Source organism: Paramisgurnus dabryanus, chromosome 3, assembly GCF_030506205.2.
Source record: "Paramisgurnus dabryanus chromosome 3, PD_genome_1.1, whole genome shotgun sequence".
In the NCBI taxonomy this organism is placed as follows: Eukaryota; Metazoa; Chordata; class Actinopteri; order Cypriniformes; family Cobitidae; genus Paramisgurnus; species Paramisgurnus dabryanus.
In genome coordinates, this window is record NC_133339.1 from 37211645 (window position 1) to 37223817 (window position 12173).

General features: G+C 37.5%; 1 protein-coding gene across 1 annotated transcript in view; it reads right to left on the minus strand.

The window, feature by feature from the left end:
* Nucleotides 1-3965: 3965 nt before the first annotated feature.
* The window catches only part of shisa9b (shisa family member 9b), a 44168-nt gene continuing 35960 nt past the window's right edge, over nucleotides 3966-12173 (minus strand). Inside the window, 2 exon segments of the mRNA XM_065271744.2 lie at nucleotides 3966-5949; nucleotides 11909-12055. Of these exon segments, the coding sequence (XP_065127816.1) occupies nucleotides 5549-5949; nucleotides 11909-12055 (548 nt within the window). The 3' untranslated portion in view covers nucleotides 3966-5548.

Sequence of the window (12173 nt, forward strand, 5' to 3'; positions counted from 1 at the left end):
GATTCAAGTCGGTGCTATTTGCCTGCTGCAATGAACAAATAGTACTATAGTCAACACTGGAATATTAAAAAGAGAAATAATGTTAAAATGATGTAACTGGTTATTATAACCCGGCATATATTTTGCGATTATTATAACCCAGCGTATATATTACCCGGCATTATGCGTGCCATGCAGTTAAGGGCACTTTTGGCATTTTAAAGAGTCGATTTAGGTTGTGGACTGCAGTGATTGAAAGGAAAGCCAACAAAAACTCACAGCGATTTGTAACTATTTTACAAGGTGGCTCTTTTGTATGAATTTGTATTTGTAGGTTTTAACCTACATTATGTTTATACGACAACGATGTAGTGAAAAATGGAAAAACTTTTACGTACAGACAACAACGCTGTCAAAAATAGATTACACAGATCTACCAATCTGACTAAATTCACTGTATTATGTGGGCCAGGCCAGTTGATGGCGATGTGACCTTGTAAAGAAGCACTACACACGTGTGCACATAGGGATAAATACAAACAGTCAAGATTGCGAACGCATCGAGTTTTGTTTAGATGGACAATAAAATGTATTGTTTAGGTTTATTGCTAAAAGTGACCATGAACTATTAGGCTCAAATTTTATACATTTTATTTCCCTGCCAGCGTTTAAAAAAACCCCCAGCCAGCTCCAGCATTTTTAAGATTTTTACAAAAGTTTGATGCCTTGCAGAATATTTTCTTTTTTAAATTTATAAACATCTAATATATATCAGATGAAAGAACAGACCCTCTGCTTTCAAACAATCAAAAAAAAATAATAATAATAATAATTCATCATATCAATTTGTTTTCTTTTTATCACCTGTCAAATATGGGTAGGTTTCTTCAAAAATACAAAATTTGAAGCAAAAATCTGAGATAATTGCATTTTTGTGAAGGATACGTTTGGATACGATTCAGAGTGCCGATCAAAACATACACTGAGTTTTTACTTTTTGGCCTTAGTGGTTGCTTCCGGGTTTTATAAGCTGGGTAAATAGCGGAAATATTGATTGCCGTAAAAACTTGTCATTGGCAGGGAAGCGTTTTCTCTTAATTGACGAGTTACCTACACCACCAGCTCCGACACAGCAACAATCTCAACCGTAAATGAAAAAATTTTATGCGGTTTGGCTGTTCGTTTACACGATGCATTTTAGGATCCTGAAAACACAAACTTTTAAAGGTTTCAAAGTGCAAGCTTTTCGTCTCCTCTTTGATAACAGTGACATTATGCGCATGTGTCTATTCAGTCTATAGCAATGCGCGAGTAAACCAAAACAACAATGGCGGCCTACAGGACTGTTTATGTGTTAACTCGTCAATGGCGGGGTAAGAGTAAATAAACGTATCTTAAGCAGCACATAAACAGTCCTGTAGGCCGCCATTGTTGTTTGGTTTACTCACGCATTGCTGTAGAATGAATTGACATAATGTAACTGTTATCAAAGAGGAGACGAAAAACGTGCACTTTGAAACCTTTAAAAGTTTGTGTTTTTAGGATCCCAAAATGCATTGTGTAAACGAACAGCCAAACCGCATAAAAACGTTTCATTTACGGTTAAAATTGTTGCTGTGTGTGGGACAATGGTGTAGTGGGCAGCGCTCCGACATGTGGTGCATTCGCATTTTCGATGACCCAAGTTCGATTCCCGGCTCGTGGTCATTTGCCGATCCCATACCCCTCTCTCCTCCCTGTACTTTCCTGTTCTGTCCTAAACTCACTTTTAAATAAAAACTGGCCAAAAAAAAGATAAAAAAAAGAAATTGTTGCTGTGTAAACGCCCCCTTAGTATGATCTGCTTTTGAAAACTTTTTTATGGTGGGACTTCATTCTTATTTATTTATTTTTCTAACAATCGTACGTTTTTGTAAAATTCACATCATACTTAACCATCCACAATTTTTAAACCTTGTAAAATTGTTACGTTTTCTCATGAGATTGGGTTGGCTCGCCAGATAGTCTGCTGCATGCTTCAAAACACACAGTAGTACTCAGCCATGGTCTCCAAGCTGGACAATTGCACCATTCAAAATGCATTTAGTATGAATTTTGGGATATTTTTGCACCGGTGCCTGCTTTCATGATTCTTTTAGAGATTGAGAAAACAGATTGCACATGCAACTTATATGCAGTTTAACAAACTCTATAAGTGAACCTCATTATTTCTGAGTAGAGATTTCATGTTTTAGATTATGCAGTCTAGCTGAACCTATGGAATCCTGCTGTGAGAGTTCTTTTAGTTGCACAGATATGATCGGTACTAATCCCCATCTGTAGCGTTTGGGGATTTCAGGAGAACATGTACAGTATTGAATTAATTAATTCCAAGAACCGTCCCCCCGGTGCGTGATCCTGTAGTGGGCTCTGAATCATCAGGTCACCTGCAGTGAGACACTCAGGTTTAATAGATATTGAGTTGACTCACTGACTGACAGACAGAGCAGCGGTCATTATGTCAACCTTAAGTGCTGGTTTGTCGTAAGCTGTTTGGCTGTGACGCACAAATCCAGTTTCGATTTTATGAAGACTATATGGTCAAGGCTTCTGTTGTTTTCTTTCCTGAATGAAACACTAATTCTGAGATTGTTAATTCTTGCAGCATAATTTTCATGATTTCATTATTTTTAATTTGCATACAGCATGATTTGGAATCCAACTCGGTAATCTGCAGATCTTTAAATGCTCTATTAAATTTGGCTAAGGCGGTCACGCTTCATTTGAAGCATGCAAAATCATTTTTGACCTGGCCAAGAGGCTCAAGGGCTTCTGTACTGAATAATATATAAATAAAATATTTAAAATGCTAAACTATATTCAGCTTCCATGTTGCATCTCATTTAAACTGAACTTTGGAAAATTCTGAACTTTTATGGATCATAACCAAAAATAGGATTTAATTAATCGATCTGTAATATTTAAACATTCACTTAATGAATTTGCAGATCAGAGGTCAACAAACTATTTTTGTCTACATTAATACAAAATGTACTGTAACAGTGCAGCTCATATGAATAAATAAATACTTTAGCGTGATGGGTCTGCTACATCCTGAAAAGGGCTTTATTTTATTTTCTCCTATGATATTTCTGCAAGCCCTACTGAATATGTAGATGAACATTATCGGCATGAGTTAGCCTGCAAATCTGCCAGCTCTATTTGGATAAGAGTACTTGATATAGATCAAACAGTTTCATGTTCAAAACCAATTAAAGTGTACCCACATTATGCTTCAACTACAAAATCAGTATCTGGCATAATTCAGATTGATGACGGAAAGAAGAGCCATTGAAATTGTATGCAATTTTTACTATTTAGAATCGGCTCCTGTAAGCCTAACGTCATGATACTAAAGACAAAAAAAGCAAGCACCCAACACTGTCAGAAAATCAACCCATTCTCACCAAAAAGCGTACAAATGACACGCAGTGTGATTATCGTGCAATAGATACGCCAAATTCCGATTTTGCGTGCATATGATACGCCAGTCCTTCCCATTCACTTATATGGCGAATCGTTTCGTGTCGTTTTATTTATTGTTTTCTCATTTGTTTTCTGTTTTTTAAACCATTTTCGCTTGGGTTTAGGGTTAGAACAACTTTTTGTTATATAAAAATGACACCCTAACCCAAACCCCAACTCTAACCCCAACTCCAAGCGACCATGGCTTAAATATATACAAAAACATAGAGAAACCTGTATATTAAATAACCTCCTTAAACAAATCTGAAATCTAACCCTAAACCCAAGCGAAAATGGTTTAAAAAACAGAAAACAAATGAGAAAACAATAAATAAAACGACACGAAACGATTCGCCATATAAGTGAATGGGAAGGACTGGCGTATCATATGCACGCAAAATCGGAATTTGGCGTATCTATTCCACGATAATCACACTGCGTGTCATTTGTACGCATCTTGGTGAGAACGGGTAGCAGAAAATAGGTACAAAGTTGTTCTTTTTTCTGTCGCTGGGGTGGTACCCTAAAAGGTACCTTTTTGTACCTTTATGGGTATAAAACACATTGAAATGTTCTTCCTTATACTGTACAATATTATACTCTAAGGACCAATTATGAACCTTAAGGAACAATTTTGTACCAGTTAAATTTTAGGGGTACAAAACAGTTAACTGTACCTTTAAAGGTACAAAAAAGATCCTTAAGGAACAGTAATGTACCCCAAAAGGTACAACATTGTATTATGTTTATTTACCTGTAAAGGTACAAAACGGTACCTTAGGGTACCACCCCAGTGACAAAAAAGGTACAGTTTTGTACCTTTTTTCTGACAGTGAATAAGTTATCAATACCAAATCGACTCTCTAAAAAATCCTGGGTTATTTTCAAGCCATGGTTGGGTCAAGAAGACACAAACCAAACCATTGGGTTAGATTTTATTCTATGCATGGTTGGGTCCAAATCTAAACATTTCCTGGCTTAATTTTACCCAACGACTGAGTTTGTCCTTTTTTTAAGCGACCATGGGTTAAAAATAACCCAGAATTTTTGTATAATGTGAATAATGGCAGTGTTTGCAACAATCTTGATTGGTATCACATTTAAGTATGTTCACCTTTATCATACCTAACAATAAAAAATACTCTAAATTCATCACATTCTGCTGTACAATCTAAGGTTGCAATAACAAACATAAAAAAAATGATGTGATGGAGGGGGAACATTTGTATTTTGTATCACTGACAAGAACACGGTAAACAATAGATTGATTTATAGTGTATGCATCTTTGTTACTGAAGAAACACTACTGTATGTGCTTACTGAAAAGCGCAAGAGTTTTTAGAGAAAGTGTTCTTCTGTTTTGTGGAAAGGCACAAGCCCAGCGTCTGTCAGGATATAGCGTATTAAACTGCTACAGGTTTTTGGTGCACGCACTCTGGAAAGTCAACCAGTGTTGAAGAGAAATCTGAATAATTTGTCGCAATTGTCTTCACGTCGTCCTTTATCTGTCAAACTGCTCTTTAGATGTTCTTTAGATCGGAGGAAACATTTGACACTATTTGTCCTTTGTATCATCTGTTATGTACAAGATTGTGTGGAAAAAACAACGTGTCTGAAGATAGTTTCTCACCAGAGCTCCTGCTGTCATTGGGAAACAATTGCTTTAGTAAATGACATTGGTCCCATCTTTAGGCTGAGTGTGCAATGAATGTTTCAAATGTCTCTTGTTCCTCATCACATTGATGGATGGCCTTAACATAAACTCATCACTACAAGTGAGATTTGCATTGGATGAACACAAATACTGTAGGTTACCTTTGTAAAAACATTACGCTTTTCCTGTCAAACAGGGCAGAAGTCCATTGCGTGCCTGTTTCACGCACAACCGCTGAAAGACAAACAGCACACATACTGCCAACAGAGAACAACCATTCGGACTTCAAGCCAGCCCGCTCGGTCAATTTTTCCAGCAGGGAAGCATCCTAATCCACACTTGTTCCTCGGTCACTCTTCCTTTGTTCTGTGCATCCGTTCTCGGTGCCGGGCACCAGTGCTCTGTCCCCTACTACACGGTAACCTCAGTCTTGCTGTTGGTCACAAAGTACGGATGCGGAGGCAGGTAGTGCTGGCTGTGGGAGGACGTCAACTCGTTCACTTGCTCCACAGTGCTGCTGTGTTTCCTGGGAGCGAACGTGTGCCGGCGGCCCAGCGTCTCCGTAGCTTCCCATCCCTTCATCATGCCGGTGCTGGCAATGGTGTTCGAACCGAAAGCCAGCGGGTGGGAGCTATGCACCTTGGTGCTTTTGGACTTTTGTCCGTTTTGCTTTTGGCAAGGCAGCTCGGGGCTGTAAGGGTTGGTGGGCTCCTGCTCCAGACTCACGGAGTGGAGGGGAAGGGGTGTGCCTTTCGACGTCAGGTCGGCCAAGTGCCGTCTGTTAGTGTAGAAGTTTTCGCTCGCCTTCTCAGCTGGAAACAGAGAAAAATAGAGAGCAAAAAATTCAATAAGACTTCATACAGATGCAAAAATCTGACTGCTGATTTGTTTTTTGTTTTTGTCCTATGCATCAGAGAATTACACATTTAATGGTTCAAGGATTATTACTTGTTTTCCCAAATGAGACCAATTTCTCTTAAAAGCCGGGTGCATGGTTTTTGATAAACACTTTGGAAAAGGGAGTCAGGCCGAGTACCAAAACATTGTACACTTCAGCAGAATGGGGTGTGTCTACTTACCGACATCGTTGCCTGGGTTGCATATGTGTGGGGCGGGTCTATCAAAAGAAGGTCCAGATTCTATTGGGGTAGGGTCATGTTTGTTTACGTGATTTCAAATATCAACATTGGCTTTCAGAAATCATGCACCCCACCTTTAAAGGGACATATCATGAAATTCTGACTTTTTTCATGTTTAAGTGCTATAACCAGGTCCCCAGTCCTTCTATCAACCTAGAAAATGATCAAAAGAATAACCCAATAACTTTGTTTTGTTCATCCTCTGCAAGCATGTGAAAAAAATTCAGATTTCGCTCCACATGTGACATAAAAGGGGATTTTATTATGATAATACCGCCCCTTAATCTGCACTATCCAACCACGGCACTGTCATTTAGTGCAGAAAGAGAGAGGGAGAAAGAGAGAGAAAATAATTGACAGCACAACTGAGTTTCAATTTCAACAAACCACCATATTATGGTGATCAGTGTTTGCTTTTCATCAGCTCATTTGCATTTTTAAGAAACAGCACGTTTTTGCTCACACCTATAAAGTGGCAAATCTAACATGCTAGAATAAATTATCTATGCTGTATTTTGAGCTAAAACTTCTCATACACACTCTAGGGACACAGAAGACTTATATTACCCCTAAAAAAGTCTCATAAAATGTCCTCTTTAAAACAATCCAACTCTTTCCCTCAAAATGTATGTCTGTATTGGAGCTGGACATCTGGAGTTACATGAACTGTCATTAAATAATAGGAATAAATAAGAGTGAACTTCTTTTTTCATATGCTTTTATTTCATAGTTTATCTAATTTAGTTGATCCAACTTTTACATTTTCCCATCAAACCCAAGACCTTTGTAGTGCTAGTGCAATGCTCCAATTGCACTACTGGAGGCAGAGTCCTGCAACAGGTCGCGTGTACCCGCATAAAAGTGGGCTAAAACGGGTGTATTGTGACATTCCTAAAATGAACAGGCGGGATGTCACAGTCAGATAATTAACTCCTGGGCGGGTGCAGATTAAGGGCCAGATTTACTAAACAGGGCAAATTAACGCATGAGCGCAATTCCAAAAATGCGCTGATGGGAGTGGTGATATCTGCGGGTTATTTACTAAAAAAGCGCTAATTAAATAACACAGGCGCAACAGCTGATTTCCATAATGACCAACCAATCTACTAAGAGCAGCGCAAATTAGCGCATGGTTGCAAATAAGCAGAGATGATGCTCCTGCAGGTGCATGTGATATACAGGCCGATAAATAAAGGCAGAGAGACGCGTGAACTTATCTGGTAAAATGATCCTGGAAATCCTCTCCCTTCTACCATGCAGTCTCTGATTTCTGCGATGTCTCCTCCTAGCATTAACAATTGCAGCCATTTCGAGCGCAAAATGATTTAAGACATGCTTTTTTTCGGCGTTAAATAGTCGCGCAAATGCCATACATAACACATGCGCAAACATTAGTAAATCGCGTTGCGTGAATCATTTAAATAGTCTCCTCCCAAAATGTTTGCGTCTGAAAGGGAAACTCCTAGAAATGCATATGCAATCAGGTCAGTCGCAAAAAGAACTAGACCACACCTTTTCAGCGCTAATGATCCACTGCGCGTCTTTAGTAAATTCCGACATCGCTATTTACCGCCAAAATGATGGTTTACGCTGGCGCAAGCACTTAGTAAATCTGGCCCTAAATGTTAATATTATCACGGGTGACGGCTCTGATCTGGTGCTGAACTTTGCGGGCAGGGGCGGGGATGTTTCCAAAAATGGACCCGTGCAGGACTGGAGCTACAAGAACTCTATATAATGCATTATCAACAAACCTTAATGTTTGTCTACAAAGCCTTGCAAGACCAGTTATCTTAGCGTACCCTGACATATTTATAAGGCAAGTTGTTAAGTTGCCACTGTGAGTAATGGCCGAAGTAGTTCGGTGGTGCATTCATTTCACAGAGGTCTCTATTTGTTTTCTGCTTACCATGAATCAAACGTGTTTGTTTGTGGACAGGCAGCTTTTTACTATTCCACAACAGGTCAAAATGACTTAATTGTTTTCTTTCTTCATAGGCATGCATTTGAAAATCACTTTGCAGCTCTGCTAAAATGGCTTATCATGCTATTTAGGAGAAAATGAGCTTATACACTGCCAACCGACACAATCAAACAACAAAATCAGCTTCATCAACACTGACACACAAACAGCATTGCCTACGGAGGATTTATAAATGTTTGTTGCAAGCATTTTCAACCAGCACCAGTTGAGTCAGTGTAAAACAAGATTCGCAAACGTAACAACATGCAAAACTAGCCAAATGTGATTTCAAACCATGTCACTAATCACTTATTCTTGTACAACATATTTCATAACATCCAGCCATTCAGTCACTAACAGTATCACCTTCAAACACAGGCAAGTTTTAATTGGGACCGACTATACGCTGCTTGAAGTCTTCCTCATTTCAACATGACATTTTCCACTTTTTAATTAAATATCCTTCAGATGACCTTTTCAACAAGCTTGACATCGCCACAAGCCGCAGATCTAAAAGCTCATTTTCAGGACAGCGATCCCAAATAAACCAGGTGGCCGACTGAAGAGTTAATGTCTATGCTTTCATTCACATTAATACCCTGAGATTACAGCACATCAGAGGAAGACTCGGATATTGTGGCACACGATTCATGCCGTTGAGCTCTTTGGAGACTCTCGGCAGCTCGTGTGGTTTGGGTCTGTTTCATATCAAAAAGCTTTAGCATTGTTTTCACGGTGATTGGTCAATGCAGACTGCAGTGGATTAAACACTGAGAGCTTTAAGATGCAGTCGAATGTCACAAAGAGAGTCTGACGTCATACATATTGTGGCTTTTTAGTGTCTGTCTGGTCTCATTTACTTTTTGATAGACTCACGTGGAGGCCAAATTCAGTGATTTTGGTTGACATGTGAAAAGACTAAAAAATCATTCACAAGTGTTCTTAAGTAATAGTCTTTTTTCATCAGTCGTTTTCCTTTTTTATAATGAATGTTTAAACAGCCTTAGATAAAGTTAATTTTCTTGACTAAAAAGCATTTAATAATTTCTATGAAATATGAATAAATTCCTCTGACATATGGCATTGTTTCTTTCATCTGAAGGCTTTGTTTTCTTCGTCGTTTGAATTATATTGAGAATGACTGGCATCTTGGCAATATAGTTACCATGGTAATATTTTTTAAGGTTGCAGTCAGTAACTCTCTTATGAAGCATGTCTGATGTTTTAGTGATGTTTCAGAGCAATGAGGGATTTTACAGAGATGTTCAATTTATATAAACATAGAAAAAATATGAGTGTCTGATTCTGGGCTTGTTTTTATGATGGCTCTGCTACAGAAGTCCTGCTTTGGACTCATCATTAACCTCAACCAATGCAAATGAAGAAAAAAAACAGCAAGTCCTGTAAATGAAGGATGACATCATAATTTTAAAATCAACAAAAAATCTTAAAGTGATGGTACATTTATATGAGGACTATATTCAGAGTGTTGCAGAATACTTCACATTAACATTTCATCATTACAGCGGTTTTCTTTTTGAATGACATGGCAAATATGATAAAACTTGTTCTTTTTTAAAACCATTGAAGTTGACGGTGTTTAATAAAATACAGGCAATGGAATTACGTACTTCTGCCTACTTTTCTACACTGATATGCATTGCATAACTTCATCGTACATTCATTTCTGAGGTCAGGTGGTGCAACCAGAAAGTCAAAGGGTGCAACTGCTACAGGTATGAATGCCCTTAAATAAATAAAAAAATAATAAAAATTAATCTAAATAATTTTAATAGTCTAATAATTTAGCCAATCATTTCAGTTTTTAAAAAAGATGCAAGCTAAGGTTGTCTTAATAGTTATTATACTTTGATATAATAATTTTTCCTTTATTTATATTTTTCAAATGTTCGTTTATGGTAAAGTTGTTTATCCACATCATAAATCATACGCTTGTGAGGAACAGATCCAAATTCAGCCCTCGCGCGTTCATCATAGGCTAATATAAATTTGAATTCAAATTCAAATATTACCTCAAGAAGCTTTACGACACATTGCTTTTTACGGCAGTGATATCAAAAGCTCATTGGCTCTTTGCGTGCTACGTGACATATTTGCGTCATTTCCATTTCCGTTGGTGTACTGAAATAAACAATTTTAAAAAATGCGTTGTGACAAAGGGAAGGCGGATCAATGTTCTCTTGGATTAATAACTTTAATACTTCTCTTTACTTTACTTCATATACTCCAGAAAGGGACCTTGGCATTACAGAACGTTTCAAACATTCCAGAACAGCAGTGCAGATTGTGGACATGTTTCAGTCCATTATACTACTTTACATTTTTTTATTTATATTCACTTTCTTTATTGTTGTTTTATTTTGTTGTTGTTTTTTTCTTTTTATGATGAAGCAGAGGTTTATTTTTCATTTGATATGAAGTGTACAGTTGTACAGTTAAATTTTTGCATCTTGAAATAAATATGTTTTATGTTCTTTATTACTCTGTGCTGTGTATGTTTCCTTTTTAAAAGATAACGGAGACTTTAAATCTCCTTTATAAAAGCTTTACAAAGCATAAATAGTCCTCACTTTAGATGAGCTCACAAAAATAGTTAACTGGCCACTTCTAAATGTTTTATAACTACCTGAATTAATCATGAATTAGAGTAGGAATGTGTTAATGAAGCATTTATTAACACACTGACTAACTTATTACTATATGTCTAAATAATAAGATGTATAAATGAATGTTTAAATAGTTTATTAATCATTTATTTACACTTCCTAAATGATCTTATGAACCATTGACAACATCTTAATAACTGATCTGTAAATAATGTAATACTGTTATTTTAGAAATGATGAATTGATCATTAACTCTTTCACCGCCAGCGTTTTTAAAAAAAGTTGCCAGCCAGCGCCAGCGTTTTTCATGATTTTCACCAAAGTTTAATGCCTTCCAGAAAATGTTCTTCTTTAAATATATAAACATACAATATACCAAATGAAAGAACAGACCCTCTGCTTTCAAAAAAAAAAAAAAAAACACGTTTCATTCTACCTTCAGTGGTTGTTTTGTAATCAGCTTTTGAATATGGGTAGGTTTCTGCAAAACACCACATTTTGAGCAAAAAGCAGAGATAATTCCATTTTTGTGACGGACTTTTCATAGAGTTCCCATTCAGAGCGATCTTTAAAACAGACACGGACATGCAGCCGCTTGCCATAGAGCAATACTTCCGGGTTTAAAAAGTTGCGGAAGGGCGGCACCTGGTGGATAATAGCGGTATTGCGGAAAGACGGAAAATCTCGTCATTGGCGGGGAAGCGTTTTCTCTTAATTGACGAGATATCTCGTCAATGGCGGTGAAAGAGTTAATAAAGTATGAAAAGACAATTATTAAACACATTCTATATACGCTTATAAATCAAGAATAAAGCATTGATAAACTACTTACTAATGTCTATTAATGTTTAATAAATGAAGAATTGACTATTTAGTAATGCTTAACTAATGCTTTACTAATGCTTCATAGTGTGCAGTTATTATAAAGTGTTACCCTTTAGGGTAATAGCTGTGGTGTGAACTTCGCTATTCTCTTTAATATAGAATGATTTATAGTTAATGCCCATAATGTGCATGGCCCTTTACTGTAGCATGGCCTTACCCACAGCCTTGAGTGAGGCATACTTGTTGATCTCCATCCCAGCTTGAGACTGCTCGTATTGGTGGGCTGCCTGTCCAAGCGAGGGGTACTGAGTCATGGTTTGCATCAGGGATGAACCAGGTCCAACACTGTTCATCTGGGTGCCCTCTAAAGCAAAGACAAAGAGAAAAGATAACAAATTGAATGTCAAACGTAACAGATACCCATGTTTCCAGGGAATATGATTGACATTTACACATTTGTCACACAATGCATGCAAGGAATA